This window comes from Bos taurus, chromosome 24 (genome assembly GCF_002263795.3).
Source record: "Bos taurus isolate L1 Dominette 01449 registration number 42190680 breed Hereford chromosome 24, ARS-UCD2.0, whole genome shotgun sequence".
Taxonomy (NCBI): Eukaryota; Metazoa; Chordata; class Mammalia; order Artiodactyla; family Bovidae; genus Bos; species Bos taurus.
Window position 1 is genome coordinate 10,905,293 of NC_037351.1, and position 22,286 is coordinate 10,927,578.

Consider the following 22,286-nt stretch of genomic DNA (forward strand, 5'->3'; position numbering starts at 1 on the left):
TCACATGCTTCAGAAGAAAAAAAAACAAAATCAATTTCTCTGAGACATCCTAAATTGATGTGCTTTTGAGAAACAAGATCAATTACTACATAAAAGTATGGCTATTACCTGACAGCATTTTAGATTTAAATTTCATCCACGTTTCAGATAAACCCACAACCCCATCCTAAAAATGGACGATGGACTTTAATGAACCATTCAATGCATATCACCAGTTATATTTATCCTAATCCATAATGGCAGCTTAGATAGTTCTATACCTCCTTCAGGATTTCAAAACTTTCAGATGTTTTTTTCAGTAGAAGAATGTGGCAGGCACCACCGTGACCAAGTGATCAAAGTCAATATCTGTAAGAATGAGCCCTGTTAGAAGCCTATGTCTCCTGAGAAGCAGCAGTGAGCAGGACACCGTACCGTTTCTGTGGCATTCCTGCCCAAACTGCATCTCCTGACATGTCTACATTAGGAAGAAACATGAAACTAACCCCGACTGTGAGAGACTCGACCAAATCACTAGTCAAGGACAACAGACTAAAGAAACAAGCCAAATGCAAGATAGGATTCAGGATTGGCTTCTACCAGAAAAGTACTCGACTGTAACAACTGGAAAATTCTGAATATGACCTGTTGATAAGTAAAGAGTACTGCAGCCATGTTAACATCCTAGTTTAAATAATAGGTATAGTCACTGCATGCGTGCAAGCTCTGGAACTCAGTCGTGTCCAACTCTTTAGGACCCCATGCACTGTAGCCTGCCAAGCTCCTCTGTCCATGGTATTTTCTAGGCAAGAATACTGGAGTGGGTAGCCATTCCCTTCTCCAGGGGACCTTCCCAACCCAGGAATCAGACCCACATCTCCTGTGTCTCCTGCACTGCTGGCAGATTCTTTACCTGCTGAGCCATCAGGGAAGGCCAATATGTGTAGCCATTAGTCCTGTATGATACTGTCATTCGGAGAAGCTGGGTCCTACTTTGCAGCCTATGTGTAAGGCTGAAATGACTTCAAGATGGTTTCAAATTTTTACCTAGTTGATCTCTGTTTTACAGATGAGAAGACTGAAATGTATGCATTTTAGAGCATTGCTTAAAATAATGAGGAAATTGACAGTATAACCCAGGGTTTCTGCTTACTGATCTTTCCACTATATAAAGCTTCCCCCAGTACAGTTTTAGAAGATTCTGTCCTACCTTCTAAGGGGATAATTCCTTTTTTCTCTCCTCTAATTTGAAGACTGAATCATGAAATCAGAGTGTTTCCAGGTATCCTTGTACAAGCCTTTGTTCACGGATCCATGAATTTGTGCCTCTGGTTACCCACCTCCACAGCTACAGATCAGCTGTGGAACTGACTCCTTTCCATCGCCTGTTACCTGCTTGGTTTATCAACCAGGCAATGTTAGGATGGAGAGGCTTTATTTTTTTTAACTCTTTTAGCTAAGACGGTACCTAACCTAGAGCAGGTACTTAATAAGTATTTGAAGAAGAGAAGGAAGGGGAAGAAAGAAAACACGTGACAGACTGCCTAGCATGCCAAAGATGTTAAGCATAGTTCTACAAACTATTGTTTCTCTCCAGTGATCACGATCACTATGACAGATAATCAATATAAATCAGATGAAACGATTAGGATGAAATTCCTCCCACGCTAGCACTCATCCATATACGCTTAAACCAGCAAAGCCTCAGTGCCTGGCCTGTGCTTGTCTAATTCTGTCATTTATCTTGGTGAGTCACAGAGACTGACTGTGTATCAGTGAGCATGGCATACACAGTTGGTCAGTTACACTTTTCTATAGAAAAGCCCGATAGCATCCTTTTAGCAGGAACTTTGTCTTTGCATTTAGAAATTCAACATAAACATAAAAACCCAACTATTATACACTGAATTAAGCTTTTCAAAATTTTTGCTCCTCTCACCAAATGGGTGACAACTGTGCACAAACACACACATTAAAGAAGACGGGATTTTAAATGATCTTCATCAACATAAACAATCAACATAAAAAAAGAAAATTGAGAGCCAATCTAGACTATCTAGTTTGAGTGTGTGTGTGTATTCAGTCACTCAGTTGTGTCCAACTCGTTGTGACCCCACGGGCTGTAGCCTGCCAGGCTCCTCTGTCCATGGAATTCTCCAGGCAAGAATATTGGAGGGGGTTGCCATTTCATCCTCCAGGGGATCTTCTTGACTCAAGGATCGAACCTGCACTTCCTGCATCAGCAGGTGGATTCTTTACCACTGAGCCATCTGGGAAGCCCAAGTTTGACTATAATTAGGTTTATAACTGCAAGTCCCTATCCTCCAACTTCTAGCTGTGTAATCTCACCTGTAAACTATTTGGTAGCTAATTACAACCTTCATTTCTAACCTAAGATAACTTTGAAGAGAAAATAAGCAATATTAAACTGAATTAATGGTATGTTTCTGCATTTTAGTAGCAAAATCTGATATATATTATTTTCATTATGGTTTTGAAAGAACACACAAAGACTTCGGGTTGTTGATTTTATGTGGAGAAAACACATTTACTACTTTATAGTTATACCAGAGTTTTATAAGAGCTAAAAATAACTGTCAAAAAATATTTCTAAGAGTCTGAACTTATTTGCATCCCACAGAGCTTATCCATGTCCAAATTTCTTTTGAAGCCACCAGGAGCTCCACATTTCTACCAACGAAGTAACAAGAAGATAAAAACCAAGGTCTTCACAATTCACTCTGGTTATAAAAATGTTATGAAAATGGGTTTCCTATGCATACACAGAACAAACTATTTGTTTTATTTTAAGATGGGAGCCAATTTCAGGTAATCTACATATTTAGAGGATGCTTTTGCTGTTTTCCCTCTGAAACCTACGAAATGTAATTTCTACCGTGATATACTAGGTTAGCCAAAAAGTTCATTCGGGTTTTTCAATAAGGTGTTATGCAAACACCCTAGTGAACTTATGTTCTTCCCTAAGTTCTTAATATTTTGGATTATTTTCTTTTTGTGTATCTCATATAAACTTACCCTCATGAAGGAATCTGATTTGTAACCCAATTCTCTTAACACAACCTCCCTTCAAGAGGAAAGTTTCTTTTCTGGAACAGTGAGCAGAGCTTCGGGGATCAGGAGACAGAGAAATCTTTCAGTGAGAGATATGGCTGTGAGGTGCAATTAAATGCATCAAAGACACTCAGCAACACTTTCAAGCCAGGTGAAATTGAGAGCAGAGTGAATCCCACACTACATTCCTATGTCTTTGATTCTGACTAGGGTAAGAGGCATAAATTCTCCCTGAATGAGTGGGGACGAAAGGGGAGTAGCAGAAAAGGTAAGAGTGATGTTAACAGCTCAAGAAGCAGACTGTGGAAGAAGCACGAAACACACATTTCAGTGAAAGTGATGGCCTGGAGCAGAGCGGACGCCTGGCAGCCCATTATACTGAGCAGAGATGAAAAACACTTAATACCTGAGACTCAGGCTCAGTGGTTTTGTAGACAAATACTTTTTTGTCAGATGGTTAGGGGATATTAAGTGAGAAATGCCGAGGTGAGGAAAAGACGGGACTAGAAAACTGCAGTGTGATGCGATCAGATGGCTAGACACAGCTACTTCCCACACACCTCAAAGAGCCAGGTCAGGGTGATGTAAATTCACAGGAAGAAGAGAAAAGAAGGGCATCTCTACTTCATCCTTCCCACGAAAGGACAAGAACACAGTTGTAATTAAGAAATACTCTTGGGGACCTCCCTGGAGGTCTAGTGGTTAAGACTCTGCGCTTCTACTGCAGGGGACACAGGTTCCAGCACTAGTAGGGAAACTAGGATCCCATGTGCCTTGCTGCACAGCCAAAAAAACACTTCTCTTAAGGAAAGGTGTACTATTTACTATTCTTTAAAACGGAGCTCCATATAGCACAGTGACTCTGGTTAATAATATTCTATTGTACATTTGAAAGTTGGGAAGAGAGTGGATCTTGAAAGTTCTCAACACACAGAAAAAGAATTTGTAACTATGTAGAGTGATGGATGTCAACTAGGCATACTGTCACATCATTTCTCAATTTATACAAATATGGAACCATTATATAGCACACCTGAAAATAACACAATGAGTATGTCAACTATGGGGCTTCCCAGGTGATGCCAGTGGTAAAGAACCCATCTCCCAATCCCTGGGTCAGGAAGATTTCCCTGGAGAAGGAAATGGCAACCCACTTCAGTATCCTAGCCTGGAAAACTCCATGGATAAAGGAGCCTGGCAGGCTACAGTCCATAGGGGTGGCAGAGAGTCAGACATGACAGAGAACAAATACATCAATTATACTTTAACTTACAAAAAAAGCTCCATCAGAGTAATGACTCCTTACGTAAGACTCAGCGGCTTGTCAATTTGAATGACAAGATAACAGTGAGATGCTCACGACAAATGTCAGATTCTAACCCAGCCCAGCAGTGCGTCCTGGAGGCCTCTTGCAGAGGATCTGGAGGAACTCCTGGTCCCTTTCAACAGACTGGTCTACTTTCATCTTGAGTTATCAAACTCTGGAAATTGGCTAAAATAAAAGGTGATAGCCATCTTGTGACTTCAGTGTCCTACCTTAAAGACCAAATTTCATTGAACTGTAGACTAATTTAGCTGATCTTGTTGGGCATCAGCCATTAACATGGTCTTCAACTTTGAAGGTAAAAAAATTTTAGATGTGATCTGACATTTGAAGTCCACATGTTTAAGGTCTGAATCATTCACCCACATATGTATGCCATAGCCTATTCCTATACAAGACATGTATCGCCAAGCACATCCAATATGGACCATTCCTATAACTAATTGCAATAAGTTTAAATACTATTTAATACATAAAATAATGTCTACTTTCATCTGAAGGATCACCACTATAACACTGGACTCATAAGACAATAGATTATCCACAACCTGGTTAATTTATAATTAATATGTAGTGAAATAGACAAATATGATGTCTAGATTAATGTTCCAAATATTTTATCTCATTATTTCTCAGTAAAAACAAACAAAAAAATTTGATTTACAGATATCATTATTCCTATTTTAAAGATGAGGAAACTATAATTTAGTACTATTAGGCAACTTACCCTAAGTCATACAACTAGTAGGAAATGCCTGAGTCAGCAGTAAGACTGAAGTCAATTTGACACATACAATACATACTCATTTTGTGATTAAATTAAGCTATCAAGTTTAGCAAGGTCATCATTTACATTTTCCAAATTACCTAAACAGCTCGATTTTCTCAAGAAGACTCAGAGTGTAGCCATCTAACGAGCATACGTTAAATATGCATTTGTGAAATGCATTATCTGCCTATCTATTCTCCTGCATATTAATCTAGAACTTTCTATTCTGTCTTTGAAAACTCTGGTCATAGCCTCCCTCAAGGTAGGGAAAAAAAAAAGAAATGAAAAGTATATATATATATATCTACTGTACACATCCAAGTGATAAAAACTGTACTGAGGTCAAAATTTTCCTTTAACTCTGCCCATTCAGGACACCAGCCTAAAAAGACTCATTTTATTTTCAGACAAAAAGTCTCGAGTATTCACATTCTCTACCGCCTTTTCTCAAGCAAATGTAAAATGCACCTTTTACAGCCTTTCGTCTCTCTTCTCTATAAATTTCTCTCCATCTCAAATTATTTTATTGCCCTTTTTCTGTATTTTAATCAGTTAAGTGTTTTTTAAAACCTATTTCCATCCTGAACATTTTACTGTGAAGAGCACTATTGAACTCCCAATATACAGCCTTCAAGAGATAAACACAGACTTGTTTCCTGCCACATAAAGTCTGCTAGATGATTGTCTCTAATTAACTGAAAGGAAAGTACAGAATATTTGCTACCTAATCAAGAAACCACACAATTTCTCTTATTAATAGAAAAATAGCAACAGCATTGCCCAGTACTTTTGCACGTATTTGGAACTTAAGTAACCTAGAGACATGCATTCATAACTTGAAACTGACTTAACGTGGATTATCTTGATAGAAGCAGTCTGAATTGTTATGGTGAAGGTTATAAAAATTAAAACGAGGTGGTTTTTTTTTTAATTTTAAATTATCTTGATTTCCAAATGTCAATCTCACTCAAGCAACTCCATTTAAAACCAAATTAGTACGAATATTTTAGTCATGTTTAGAAAATTTTACATTTGTGCAAAAGTGTGATTCCTACTGGGTTTCCCTTGTGGCTCAGCTGGTAAAGAACCTACCTGCAATGCTGGAGACCTGGGTTTGATCCCTGGGTTGGGAAGATCCCTTAGAGAAGGGAAAGGCTACCCAGTCCAGTATTCTGGCTTGGAGAAGTCCATGGACTATAGAGTCCATGGGGTCTCAAAGAGTAGGACACAACTGAGTGACTTTCACTTTCACAAACTGATAACTACTGATAGTAGTATTAACTACTATAATAATAACTGATCCTTTGGACTTTCCTGGTGGCTCAGACAGTAAACAATCTGCCTGCAATGCAGGAGACCTGGTTTGATCCCTGGGTTGGGAAAATCACCTGGAGAAGGGCATGGCTACCGACTCCAGTACTCTTGCCTGGAGAATTCCATGGACAGAGGAGCCTCAGTCTACAGTCCATGGGGTCACCAGTAGTTGGACATGACTGAGCTACTAATACTTTCACTTTCACTTGTCCTTTATGAAATATTTACAAATTATTATAGATCTATCCATTCAACCAAGTTTGATGAATTTCTCAAATGTTCATTAAAAATGAATGAAATTATGAGCTAGAATCTAGGTCACTATCATTACATAACATTAATGCTTTCACTTGATTTACAAGAAAATAAGAGAGATGGAAAGATTTAGTACATAGTAAGTATAAATGATGGTGCTGTGGACATAAGCAGACTGGCTCTGAAAATACACATATGCACACACAAACACACACACACAAAACTTGTGTACATCCTTTCTTGGGCTTCCCAGGTGGCACTAGTGATAGGAATCTACCTACCAATGCAGGAGACATAAGAGACATGGGTTTGATCTCTGGGTCGGGATGATCCCCTGGAGGAAGACACAGAAACCTGCTCCAGGATTCTTACCTAAAGAATCCCATGGACAGAGGAGCCTGGCAGGCCACAGTCCCTAGGGTCGCAAGAGTCGGACACGACTGAAGCAACTTAGCACACATGCATGCACATCCTTTGTCAGGACAGAAACTTGCTATGATAGGCTAGACAGTTTCCTAATCCATGTCCCTAGAAATCTTTAACATATCTGAATTCCTTTGTTACAACACAGTATCAGTATTTGTACAATGTAGAGGCATTTAAAGAAAAGAAAGAAGATATATATAATAAAGATCACCTTGGCTTATGTAGACAACTACCAACAAAAACAGATTTTTCACTCTTACTCAAGGTCTATTCAAATGAAACAATGACCTGTGAAACAAATACCGAAGATCCTCCTTCAATCATTCACACTTGAAAATACACTCAGGGATAAATTCATCAGTGTGCTGAGCTTCACTTTACCAGGAATAGATGCATAAAACTGACTAAGAGCAGACATGCAGATGTATAGATGTCTTGCAAACACATTCTACTTATAGAAACCCTTCGCCAGGGCTCAGCACCAAGTTGAAAATCTCAGGCCATCTTCACAGACGTGAACACAGCCAACCTGCATCAAACCAGGAACTGGAACATGGTACCAGGATGGGGAAAAGCCATGTGCCCTGGAGTGCACCCTTCAATTCAGCAAGTGCTCGAACGGAAACTGCTACCCAAACATGCAGACAGAAGGAGGCAGTGGTAAAGAATCTCCACTTGGGCACTACTTGGCCGCCAAATAAATACACCCCAAACTGCCCACCATTCGTCTAACATCACTTCTCTTGAACCTCGGTTCATGCTCATTTTTAACCAAAATGTTAATTTTAAAAAGGAAATTTTAATAGTCCATTAAAACAAAACCACCACTTAGAAATGTAGATTTGAACCGCTCCTGATTTGGAAACAACAGTCCCCATAATTACACTTTTGCCATTCTCAACTTCCAAGTATCAGAACAGGATACATAAGCCTCAAGTTAGTATGAGCATTATTAGCCTCGTTAACTCCCAGAAAAAAAAAATCTCAAAAATCTACTGGCTCATAGAACCCACCAGTCTTCATTTATTACTGCGGGGTCCCCGGCCTCTGGACCATGGACCAGTACATCCTGTCAAATCAGTGGCAGATTAGATGAGAAACAGAGCAGGCAATACGTGTAATGCCCTTGAATCATCCCCAAACCATGTTCTTCATCCTTGTCGGGGGGAAAAATTGTCTTCCATGAAACTGGTTTGAAGCACCAAAAACGTTGGGGACTGCTGTTGAGTAAACATTCCTGCTCTAATTTTGGAAGGACAGCTTTACTAACATGCCACCATCATGCTAAACGAGGCGTGAGTACGAGTCTCGCCTGTATCTTGGAATAAAGCATCATTCCCTAAACTGTGGCTTCACGGGATGAGTAACACCTGGATGACTGTGCCAGCGTGGCTAACTAATGCCAGAAACCTCATGACAGCTTTGTGTTTCTCATCTCCAAAGAAAAAGGAGCCGTTCTCCATTCAACCACAGACATTCACAAGAACCGTTTGTGACTTGGAAAAGCCAAATACCCTACCTTTCCTACATAGAGCGGGTCTGAACCCATGTACTCCTCCAGCACGAAGAACTGATTCCACACCCAGCTGCGCTTCGTGCGCGACCTCCCTGATTGGAAATAGGGCTTTGATCCGGACCTTGAGAGCTCCGCTTGACTCATCCCCGAAAAACACAGGAAAAGCGAGATCAGCTGAAGAAAATGGCAGAACTCCACTTTGCCCAACTTCATCTTTTTTTTTTTCTTTCTTTTTCCTGTGTAAGAAAAAAACCTTGACAAGAGAGAAGGCACAGTTCCAGTTGGCTTAGTAGCTCTTGCCTCCGGCAGGGTGTCAGCTGGGAGTGTAGAGATAATAATTTGCAGAGAGTTCGAAGGGGAGAGGTCACAAGTGCTGAATAACCTTCGCCCAAGAATGGTGTAATAGGTACCTACCAGAACAAAGAGAAGAGCTGGTGTCAGAAAGCAAAACACAGAAATACCTTTTAACTTGCACTTACTAACTCATTCTCTTTTTTTTACTTTGTTTTTAACACCAAAAACATTTTGCATTGGAGTACGGCCAATTAACAGGGTTGTGGTAGTTTCAGATGATCAGTGAAGGGACTCAGCCAGACACACACATGTATCCATTCTCCCCCCCAAACTCCACTCCCACCCAGGCTGGTCACATAGCACTGAGCAGACTTCCCTGTGTCTTTGTTGGTACTAACGCACTCTTGATCATCCAAGATATCATTATTTGCACTATCATTAAAATATGATGACAAACTTAGAAAACTGCAAAAGCTGTGGCCAAATTCACAAATGACATAAATACTGCTGATGCAGAATTATCCTGATTCCATAATACAACCTTAAAATTTTCCTGGTTCTTCTAGGGCATTCTCATTGGGAGCATATGGTTTATTTAATACAAATGGAGCAACCCATCAGTTAAAAAAAAATCATTTTAATGCTAGGCATTTTGGGGTTTTTTTGTCCTTTTCTATCACAGTTTCATTTGTTGGTATTAGAATATGAAAGCCAAGCAGCTCAAAGCAGGGATTTAACCAAATGGAAAGGACATATGCTAGTTTAAATCTCTCCTGTGAAACTGCAAAGAGAAAGAAGTATGAGATGCTTCGAAACCGGTTGATTGAGTCTAAGCCACCGAACACCAGCTGTTTTGATGTGTTCTGATTTGATTGTGATCAGCTGAAAAGCTCAGTGGTTTCCAATTTCTACCCTTCAAATTTATTGTCATGTATGCTGTGGAGCGTGTTTGGTCATTCTACTGCACTGAAGGTATTTGCCGCTTTACAAATATTTATTGAACCCTTGCAGCATGGTTTGTGCATAGTAGGGCCTTTCTCTGTCAACAATGACAGGACTGAATTATACTGATCATCAGAGGGGTGAGCAAATTCGATTCTATATTGAGACTGATTCTCGGTTCCACACACATAAGAGGTGTCTTAGCAGCAGCAAAAATCTTTTATCCTCAGGTCTAGTTATTTCAGTTACCAAATTCTGATTATGCAAGAGATAATCAGTTTACAAGGCCAACTTCCCAACACCCCAAAACACAGAGGAATGAGAATTTATGACCAAGTGCTCACTTAAATCACTGTTGCACTTTGGGTTATGAATTAATTTGGCAACTGTAAATAAATCAACAATAGGATAATTAAGGCAAATAAGATTTGCTTTCAATTTTTGAGAGGAGAAAAATAGTCTTAACAACATGAAGCCACAAGATATCTCATTATCAAAGCAGAAAATACTCTCTGTGCCAACTTTTCCATCTTTCCCCCTTCTCTCCTGTAACAGAAATGTCTGCTAATCATCAGATGATTTCTGACAGTCAAATTGCTTATAGAACATGCCATATATAGTAGAAGGAAGGTGAACTGTATTAAACATGTTAAAATAGTCCACACAACTGGAAGAAACAGGTTGCATGGACTTGAAGCTCTAGTCAAATGAACATATTCCTATTAAAGATACTGCAATAAAGTTTGAAATTTAGGATATTCCAGAATAACTCCAAATACAGCTAACTGCTATGTTCTGAGAAGCCCCAGGAAGGATAAACTATTACTGGAGCATATTAACTGCAGTCTGTGCACTGAATACCATCTCCCAGAATCCAGATCTCCCATCTGATGATCAAAAATGAATTTGGTTCATTTGAAAATCACTCTAGAAAGGTGACGGAGAAGGCAATGGCACCCCACTCCAGTACTCTTGCCTGGAAAATCCCATGGATGGAGGAGCCTGGTAGGCTGCAGTCCATGGGGTCACTAAGAGTCGGATACAACTGAGCGACTTCACTTTCACTTTTCACTTTCATGCATTGGAGAAGGAAATGGCAACCCACTCCAGTGTTCTTGCCTGGAGAATCCCAGGGACGGGGAAGCCTGGTAGGCTGCCGTCTATGTGGTCGCACAGTCAGACACGACTGAAGTGACTTAGCAGCAGCAGCTAGAAATGCAAGTTGTTCTACACTTAGAATTACAAGCAAGAAGGAACTTGGGGCAATTTACTGATATTCTGGTGAATGAAAGACCCTCAGCTAGGTTGGAAGTTCTTTGTACACTGGTCTGAGCTAATCCACCTGAGAGACAAGTTACCTCCAATTAAAAGAAGACACGTAAACACTTAAACAAGGAAATGGTGTGCTGGTGAAGGGATTTGTCTGTGCCGACCGGGACTCAGGGCCAGGAACTCCTGGTGAGCAGCCTTTAGTAGGAAGCACAGGGACCTCCTTCACAAACCAGGTTCCTGGGGATGGGGGAGGGGGGACCTAGGGTTGTGGTGACCAGACTGAGTCCTGCATGGGAACCCTTTGGCCAAAGGACATTTCAAGTTTCACTGCTCTCCTTCCTCAAGAAAGAAGGAAACTGCGCCTAAAACTACCGCAGAAATATTTTGGTCCCTAAGACCAAATGTTTTAAAATGTGATATGGACAAATGATGTCAATTTCAGTTCAGTTCAGTTGTTCAGTCCTGTCCAACTCTGTGACCCCATGTAGTGCAGCACGCCAGGCTTCCCAGTCTGTTGTTCCATGTCCAGTTCTAACTGTTGCTTCTTGACCTGCACACAGATTTCTCAAGAGGTAGGTCTGGCATTCCCATCTCTCAAACAATTTTCCACAGTTTGTTGTGATCCACACAGTCAAAGGCTTTGGCGTAATCAATAAAGCAGAAGTAGATGTTTTTCTGGAACTCTCTTGCTTTTTCGATGATCCATGATGTTGGCAATCTGATCTCTAGTTCCTCTGCCTTTTCAAAATCCAGCTTGAACATCTGGAGTTCACGGTTCACGTATTGCTGAAGCCTGGCTTGGAGAATTTTGAGCATTCCTAGCCTGTGAGATTCGGAGAAGGCAATGGCACCCCACTCCAGTACTCTTGCCTGGAAAATCCCATGGATGGAGGAGCCTGGTGGGCTGCAGTCCATGGGGTCCCAAAGAGTTGGACAGGACTGAGCGACTTCACTTTCACGCATTGGAGAAGGAAATGGCAACCCACTCCAGTGTTCTTGCCTGGAGAATCCCAGGGACTGGGGAGCCTAGTGGGCTGCCGTCTATGGGGTCGCACAGAGTCCGACACAACTGAAGCAACTTAGCAGCAGCAGCAGCACCAGCAGCCTGTGAGATGAGTACAACTGGGCATTCTTTGGCATTGGCTTCTTTGGGATTGGAATGAAAACTGACCTTTTCCAGTCCTGTGGCCACTGCTGAGTTTTCCAAATTTGCTGGCATATTGAATGCAGCACTTTCACAGCATTATCTTTTAGGATTTAAAATAGCTCAACTGGAATTCCATCACCTCTACTAGCTTTGTTTGTAGTGATGCTTTCTAAGGCCCACTAGACTTCACATTCCAGGATGTCTGGCTCTAGGTGAGTGATCATACCATCATGATTATCTAGGTCATGAAGATCTTTTTTGTATAGTTCTTCTGTTTCAATTCTGTGTCAACTTAGGCTACTCTATAGATTAAGGGAAACTGATAACATTGTTTCTGTGTGAAATTGTACCCAACCTCTAAAAAACTAGACAACAAATGAATTTTTTCAGAATTCTAGATTTGGGGAGTTCTTATAATTAAATTGGTTTTCCCTGGTGGCCCAGATGGTAAAGAATCTGCCTGCAATGCAGGAGACCCAGGTTCAATCCCTGGGGTCAGTTAGATCCCCTAGAGAAGGAAATGACAACCCACTCCAATATTATTGCCTGGAGAGTCCCTTGGACAGAGGAGCATGGAGGGCTACAGTCCATGGGGTCGCAGAGTAGGAAACAACCGAACGACTAAGATCTGAGTCTGTCATGTCTCAGCTACACAATCTTGGACAAGATACTTAAATTCTAAGAAAATAAGTTCCAGAGATGAATCTTCAAACCTCCCACTTATAAAATGAAAATGTAAATAATTGCATCTAAGTCATAGGATTAAATAAGCAGATCATAAAAAGCTAAGGATAGTGCCTGGCAAAAACTAAAAGCACTAAATACATATATACACACACATATATGTAACATAAGTAGTATCAAAAATTATATACATATATACATTTTAAGTTTGATACTACTGCTGCTGCTAAGTTGCTTCAGTTGTGTCGGACTCTGTGCGACCCCATAGACGGCAGCCCACTAGGCTCCCCAGTCCCTGGGATTCTCCAGGCAAGAACACTGGAGTGGGTTGCCATTTCCTTCTCCAATGCACGAAAGGGAAAAGTGAAAGTGAAGTTGCTCAGTTGTGTCCAACTCTTAGCGACCCCATGGACTGCAGCCTACCAGGCCCCTCCACCCATGGGATTTTCCAGGCAAGAGTACTGGAGTGGGTTGCCATTGCCTTCTCCGAAGTCTGATACTACTTATGTTCAAATTAAAGTTATTGTGTGATGTTTTCATTTTCACGTTATCTATAAAACGTTTCAGAAAACTCCTAACACTTAGTGAAAACATTTTTAGCTTTTTATTTTGTATTGGGATATAGCCAATTAACAATGTTGTGATATTTCAGGTGAACTGAGAAGGGACTCAGCCACACATATGCATGTATCCATTCTCCCCTAAACTCCCCACCCTATCCAGGCTGCATTGTAACATCGAGCAGAGTTCCCTGTGCTATACAGTCGGTCCTTGTTGGTTCCCCACATTAAGTAGAGCAGTGCGTACATGTCCATCCCAGACTCCCTAACCATTTCCTTCCCCCATCCTTCCTCCTCCCTGCTCCCCTCAACCATGAGACATTCTCAAAGTCTGAGTCTGTTCCTGTTTTGTAAGTAAATTCAATGAAAACATTCTTAATAGTTCAAGTCAGTGCCCAGACAACTACGTAGATTATAAAAGGAAGCATCTAGATGCGTACAAACAATGGCAACAAAGTGCTTTCTTAAAAAAAAAAAAAAAAAGTAATATTTTCTTTCCTAAAGCCACGTTCTCTGTCATTCTTATAAGTCAAAGACTGGTATTGGTATTGGATAACTTTGAGTTCACTCAGGATGTTCACTGATAAGAAAGAAACACAATCTGGACTGGAAATAGATCACATGACCCTCCATCATTTCCTGTAATGACCTTGGATCCCTTTGGGCCTTCATGTTCCATGTGTGCAAAATGTGGGGGCTGAGCTATATCATTTTATAAAGTCTGTTTGTACAGCTAATTATATAAAATTGCTTTTGTTGTCTTTTTTTCAGTTATGAAAAAGTACACATTGTTAATAATTAAAGGTAAAGGGTAGAATGATTAAGGAAAGCAACAGAAATATAAAGGAAGCATTCGACGTGTTTACAGAATCGAGCATGAATTTTACCAAGACATGTTTAAATTACTCTTTTTGCCTCTTGATTATTTATTTTCCATACAAGACTGTGGAGTGATGGAACAAGCTAGAACACATAAAACAACAGAGTGACAGAAAACGCCATGAGTTATTTTAGAGTCATTGACATGATAATATCTGCAGAGGAAAGATACCTGAGAATTCTATACTTTCCTATTTAAACCAAGGGTTTTAAGAGCAGTTAGTATTAACAGAAACCTTGATGAACAGGGATGATTTACCCTATTGCTGGATCCTAATATCTAGAACGGAAGTAGGCCCTGGAACTGACATTCAGAAAATGTTTATGGGATGTTTCTTTTCATTATAATCACTCTCATGTTTAATATGAAAACTTAACCATAGAAGTCAACACGGAAATCCTTGACTACTCTACCATGTTCAAAAGTCACAATCACTTTGAGAACAATTCCATTACATTTCTCTGCAGGATTTGAAGTATTTGCCAGTCTCTTGAGCCAAATTTTCTTTACTTTTCTTGAAGGTCGAGAGGACAAGGATACTTCAACTGGCATTGTGTACATTCCTGGAGGATGAAATTCTCTTTCATGAAGCAAATAAATGCCTCTAGAACATGCTTTGTACAGTGTGCTGGTAAACATCGGAAAATCACATATGAAGAGCTGGGATCTGAGTAGGGTGTTTCATGATATGTACATCAATACTTTGGAGAGCTACAAACCCTGCCAGGAACATACACTTGATAACAGAAGGAGGAAGTGGTGTGGCAAGGGTCAGATGTCCCCTTTCTTCACCTGTCCCCCCCAAATCCTTGCCTTGCTTTCCGGACAGATCTGGTTTTTGAGGTAAAGGCCAGAACAACAGCTCGACCCAGCTCACCCTCCCTGGATGAGTTGGGTCACCATGAAAGATAGGAAGGCCCTGAACCCTTAGGAAAAACTTTCAGTTATCTGTGGTCATCAAATAGAAGTAATTGAGACTTGCCCTTGAGATTTCCTGTCCATAACCTCACTATTCAGGCTTCCCATCTTCACACAAACGTCAACACATCTAAAGGCACCAACCACAGTAACGTCTTTGCCACATAAACGAACTTGAGCACCCAACACATTTCAATTGTTGACTTTGTGCACAATGGGTTAAACAAGGCCTCATGAATCTGTGTCCCAAAACAGAACTCTGCAACCTCCTTCCTCAGATGTCTGTGTCCTCTTCTCCCTTTCTTCTGCCTCCTCTCCTATCTCAGTTTCCTATACAGGCAGGAGTTAACCAGGGGGATGTTACATCAGAAATGAGCAGAGACCTCTGTGCCCAAGCTGTGTCACGTGCCAACATGTGGCCCAAGGGAAAACTTAAAAGAGTGGCCCTCTGGAAGGCTGGACCGCTGCCTAGGGTCACTATGACCAACTCAGAAAAAAAAGAGACGGTGCAGAAAAATAATGTATTGGCATACAGTTAGGTAACTTCTACAGATCTGCGTCAACTTCTGGACAGTTACAGATGTTCACCATTACAACACTGAGGACAGAAACAGCAGGAATAGGTTGTATCTGAGGAGAGAAGAGCTGAATAGAGGCCAAGCACAGACATTTCAAAAGCCAAAGCGGAGATGGCTACTGGATTAGTAATTAATCTAAAATCTAAAAACTCTGGGTAACATTTCAAAAAAAAATTTTTTGCTCTGATATTTTAAAGCTAAAATTTGTCATTTTTAAAATTTGTAATGTTAGATCTCTTTTTTTTTTTTGGCCAAAGCAAAAATACATGAAAATCACGACAAATAATACTGTGATTTTTGTCAAAGGAATGCAAAATGAAGCCTCACAAAGGAAATCTTAAAAGGATTGGAGCAAAAAAAAAAAAATGAGAAAGAGGTAAGAGTCAGTCAAGCGCTATTTACTAAATCAACATCATTTATTGACCTGAAATCACTTTATCATGCTACTTTTTTGTTCCAATTATTTTTGTTCATCTAAGTGGCAAAGAATTATTTCCAAGTAGATAGTTTATTATTCATTTAACCTTAATACCTAATAATACTTTACCCAAACGAATTCATCATTATAAAATTTTCTTGGATTTTCTGCTCCACTAATACCTCTGTGAAACTACTTTCAAAAATCAGATCAAGTGACCATCATGCTCTTAATCAAATGTTTGTTCAGACCTAAAAACAATGACTAAAAAAAAACCCTTCATAACAAAAAATGTATTTTTAATGCATCAGTGAGCAAAAGGGCAAATCTTACAGAGCCTGTTCCATCTAAAGATGGCATGCTAAAAACACTACAAGTAGCACAAAATGTATCCTATTCAACCACTCACATTAATATAGAACCGTAAAAGTAGTTAAAGCACATGCTTAATTACCAACTAATTTATATTTGCTAAACTGCTTTTTTAAAAGGCACACAGGACTATCTGCCTTTGAGAAATAAGGAGCTATAAACTATGACTATCAATTATATTAAAAGGAGATATAATATTACTAGTTTAGGTTTTCTGGTACTTAGTTAAACTGGAAGTGGTTTTTGCAGTGCAATATGAATAAACCAATGGCTTACCTCAGTTTAAGACTCTATACCATCAATTTCTCTCAATCATAGGCAAGAAACAGATGCTCAACCTGAGTCTGGAGTTGCATCAGATACAAGTCTTCTGCAACTGCTGTGAAATATACTTACTTTATAACACACTAATAGGTAGTATACTACTTACTGGTAATCTAAAAACTAGAAGACAGCCTGCTTCTCTTTTTAAAATGGGTCCAGTTTGGGAGGAAGTTGGACTTCCCTGGTTAAGACTCCACACTTCCTATGCAGGGGTGCAGGTTCGATCCCTGGTTGGGGAACTAAGGTCCTGCAGGCAGCACAGCTCGGCCAAAAGGAAAAAAATAAAAAAACATGGTCCAGTTCACAATTACATGGAACATGACAGTTTCAGAATAAATTCAGTAATTTGCACTTTCTATAAAAACAAAGGTAAGAATGACATTTAAGGACTGCCAGTGAACTTGATAGAAAATAATCCACGAGAATCAGAAATCTCTTAACAGGTAACCACCAAACACCTTTAGAACATTCCCTGAGACGTTCTGTTGGATGGTTTATAAAACACAGTAGTACAAGAAATCACAGTTGTAACAATAACAAAATGGGAGAGAAAAAAAAAAATCTTGCTGCTGGCCTATTGGGAGGAAACTGTCATTTCCAGGATTGCTTTAAAGTTGAACTGCTCCCAAATCTTCCCACCCTCTCCCTCTCCCACAGAGTCCATAAGACTGTTCTATACATCAGTGTCTCTTTTGCTCTCTCGTACACCGGGTTATTGTTACCATCCATTGTAACATGTAAAATATCATGTAAGAAACGAGTTGCCAGTCCAGGTTCGATGCACGATACTGGATGCTTGGGGCTAGTGCACTGGGACGACCCAGAGGGATGGTATGGGGAGGGAGGAGGGAGGAGGGTTCAGGATGGGGAACACATGTATACCTGTGGTGGATTCATTTTGATGTTTGGCAAAACTAATACAATTATGTAAAGTTTAAAAATAAAATAAAATTAAAAAAAAAAAAATAAAATAAAGTTGAACTGCTGGGCTGATCAAAAATGTTGTTCAGTTTATGGGAAAACCTAAACAACCTTTTTAGCCAACCTGATACATTTTGACAAGCAACATGTTTTTAATGAATGAAGACTGAACAACATCCATGTTTAAAAGTGGAAATGATACCACTTCACAGCAGTGGTCAGAGGATACTGTGACCATATCACCATTGCTTTAAGCACAACCTTCATGAATGAGCTCTGTAGTTTGGTGAAAGAAGCCTGCTCCCTTTTGGATACTCCTTGGGTATTAAATGGCATTATTCAAACTCAACAAGGGAAGACTGCCTCCTGATTTCATGTCTCCATTAAAGACCTTCATTTGCCCTTGCTTTCCCCAGGACTGCAGCCACCTGTCTCCACACAGGTCTTCACTATTGCCACAAAGGTAGAGTGGGCTGCTTTGTAAAAAGGATCATACTGTTCACTGTTAAGTTCACTTGTTTTTACAGTAGATTCACTGAATATATTTTGGGGAATGCAAAAGTGGGGAACGATCTGTTCTAACCTCCCCTTCATCAGTGAGCAGAGGCTGTGAGTGACAACAGAAAGTAATCCAAGGTCAAGGAGCACTTCAAGAGCTATGGCCACGCGTCAGTTCCAACTATCACACACAAATAGAGCTTTCAGAGATGACATCTAAGAGAGAGAGAGAATGAGGGTCATTTAGTGCCAAAGGAGGTAAACGCTTGCTTTTCTTGAGCATTCATGTTGGGGAAAAATAAATGAATCTCCAACCCACTCAAGAGGTAGAACCACAGAAACAGAACCTAAGGCAGTCTTTTCTTTCTTTACTAACGAAAACAAAAGTCTACGGTTGTGCAGTGCCCAAGGTCACACAGCTAGTTAACAGATGGAATTGGGCATGACTGGGATGCAACGGTCATTTAAAGTATTTGTTAAATATTTCTCAATCTGATCATTAATATCTTTCTAATTTATTACCTTTAGAATTTACTCAAATTTTTAATATAACCATGAGCTTGAATTTTCAAAGTAGGGGACCATCAGGATTCCATTCAGAATGTACGAGAGAGAGGACAGAATGTAAGATACTCAAGAGATCTCTTGTTCAGGATTGTATGTTTATATATTACCAAAAACAGTGAGCAGTACCCAATTTTAAAATTGCCTTTTCCCTTTGAAACAACTCTAGCATCCATAATAACTTCCTACAACACTGTAATGCTATGGTAGTCAACTATTTGCACTGATATTTGAATACTAGTCCATTGGCTGTTTTAGAAATTGGGTAAATTCTGATTTCCCAGGAAAATACCTTAGGATATAAGAATGTACATGGATGGTTATTTGGTTGTTGCTATAAATCCTGTATTTCAAGATGCTTCTCTGTTCCTAACTACCCATTATAATCATTCTAGATTTAATATTTCATCTTCAGCTTTTAGGATAGACATATACTGTCATTTGTTCTATCTCTTTACCATTAAAGTTTAGCATTAACTTCAATAATTTTAATACTGATGAAGCAGCCCTCTTCTTTTCTACTTAAAAGGTATAATTCTTTACATTTTAATTAGTAAGGCTGGGGACCTCTGTGATATGTGACTTCTCACATAAAGAAACTGTGATCAAACCCATTAGCTCCCTGGGCCAGATAACATTACAACCACAGACCACAACCTCCTACCGTTAACTGGCCTAAATATTCAGGCAGGGGCCCTGGAAATGAATCACACAGCCGGTAGTCTGCCTCTGGTTATCAGACATGGAATGAAAACTTCTCTAAGTGGATTACAGAGTCAATTTCCACGAAGCACAAATAACTTCTGCCATGGGTGAAAGGAATGAAAAAGAGAAAACAACCACTGTTAACAATTAACTAGAAGCAGCCTATGTAAATTACAAAGAAAGTGACAAAGCACAGTCCTTCTGAGCTCTTTATATAGTATCAAAATGGTCAAATCATACTTACAGGGTTTGTTTCTTTGTACTTTTACAACATATTTCAGTGGGATCAATTTTCACTTTTAATTTACCCTTGCATTTACACTGAGATTTACTTGACTTCAATAAAAGGCAACATGTTTCAATAAGCAGTCTGCAAAACAGTCAAAAAGAAATTTCTACTAGAATGAAAATATGAAATGAACGTAAGGACATGCATGCCTGCATATTCATCTGCACTGATAATTTTGTCCGTGAGGAGTCTCGCAGAACCAGGGGGGGAATGTTTGCAGGGGTATCTTTCTGCAAAACCAGCAAATTCCCAGAGGAGGCACTCGAGTACTGCTAGTTACAGCTAGATCAGCTCTGCTTGTCAGAGGCTGAGGAGATGGTCACACACAGGACTCTGATCACATGCCTTCCTTGTCCTCAGCTCCCCTTCATCACCCCATTTAGAAGCAACTGAGTCCTTCATGCAAAGGAGAAAAGCTCCCATCACTGTCCTCTTGCAATCAACGATGGTGCCTTGGCTATTTTAGAAGTTTCTGAGACTCCCAATTTCAGCTAAAGGCTCTGAAGCTCTCCAAGCCAGTAAAAAACCTTTTTACACGTGAGAGAGAGAATTGTGATGTGATAGGAGCTACTAAGGCAGTAAGTGCAAAATCTTATAAAATCAAAGAAGGATGGAAATCACTGAAGCATACATGTTAACAACTGAACAACTGATGATGCTTTACAAAAGATTTATAAAAGACTGACAAAGTGTTGAACTTGACTACAAAGATGTAGTCACTTCCTCATATCACTATACATTCTGAGAAGCTGTTATCAGCTCTGCCCTCAAAAAAGCTAAAAAGGAGGAGAGACAGTGGGTGGATTTTTAGACCTAGGGAGGCAGAACAGTGACCCACTCAGGGTGCACCCAATCCTCTCTCCTTCACTGGACACTAAAAACCAGAGTCAATTCAAGGGTAAACCACAATAATACAGATGCTTTACAATTACCCTTCTATAAGAAAGGGAAAAGCGCTGTGCTATTAAATCAATAAAAGTCTACTTAAGAAGAGGTGTGAGCCTGTCAGCCAATTGTTAACACAATTCTAATCACCTATTGCAGCCCTTAATTACAATAATATCTCAAGTTGTAAGAGCACAATGCCTTTTTCTTAAGGCTGCAAACCTTAATGGCTTCGAGCAGGGTGATGGTCTACACTACTGATTATTGTTTTCTTTATTTTTCTTTCCACAGACAGACTTTCACAGCTAGTTTTACCAGATAAGACTATTAAGGTTGGATGCTACCTAATTGCTTCTGCCACTCCACTTCATATGAAACACTAGCGGAACAAGCCAGATGTCTACAAAGTTGCCAGTTTGACTATCTGTCTCAATTCTTTAGCATTTTAATCCATACTGTCCCAAAGAGCCCCAAAAGGAAGAAAAGGATTCTTAATGGATTGCCCTTTATGTACTAACAAGAGAACAGCTTGTGTAAACAAAATCTAACTAGTTCTTCTTCAAAGAAGTAAATCTGGTGAGTTACTGAAAGCTTCCAATACAATTATTTTCTTCCTTAGCTCTTCACTACCAACTTGTCTTTATAAAGACACACTTAAAACTCGTCTGATATCGCTGCCGGACAGTGTATCATTGTGAACTTTCCTTTAAAAAACAACAACAAAAAAGGCTACTGCTTCCCCTAAACTCTTAAAATATACATTTTCGTGCTGTTAACCTGAAATTTTTTTAATGCATACTGTCACTTACCTCAAGCCATATACTAACATATAAGTTACTTTTTTTTTTTCTTCTATTTTCCCCCATAAAGTTCTGCTTGTCTACTTTTGAATGCAAAATAATCTGAATACCTGCCGGGTTACAGGAATTATGAAGGAAGAGTCTTTACTTAAAGATGTTTCACCTAATAAGTGCTGCAATCAAGAGAAGATATTTCTTGCGAACGCGTTTTAAGTATATTCGGGCTTCAGTGCTCAGATCTCCAAAGCTACCCAGTCCTTTGCTTCACAGGTTCTCACCTGCCCACTGCTGGGTAATTTAGTACCAATCTCCACTCACCTGCACTATATCTAAGAAATCCTTGAGGTTAACGATGTAAAAGGTGAAGCCAATAAAGACCATAGGTCCTTCCTCGTGCATCCACCCGCAACCAGCCGTGGACCAGGTGCGCCCACAAAGTCCACCAGACAGTCAGAGAAGCAGGGCGCCCTTAGAACGACGCGCACCTAGGGTACCGCGGGGCGGAGCGGAGGCGGGATGTCTCGCAGAGGCCAGCCCTGCGGATGCAGGGCACCACCAGAATACTAATTACAGGAAAAAG

At 40.0% G+C, this 22,286-nt stretch overlaps 1 protein-coding gene across 2 annotated transcripts in view; it reads right to left on the reverse strand.

Moving 5' to 3' along the window:
* The window catches only part of CDH7 (cadherin 7), a 149,974-nt gene that overhangs the window by 126,928 nt on the left and 760 nt on the right, over positions 1 to 22,286 (reverse strand). Inside the window, exon 2 of one of the 2 annotated variants that reach the window (XM_005223999.5) lies at positions 8,659 to 9,065. In XM_005223999.5, the coding sequence (XP_005224056.1) occupies positions 8,659 to 8,868 (210 nt within the window). In that variant the 5' untranslated portion in view covers positions 8,869 to 9,065. Of the gene's footprint in view, positions 1 to 8,658; positions 9,066 to 22,286 lie in introns of those variants that run through there. The other variant, NM_001192904.1, reaches the window with a different exon arrangement.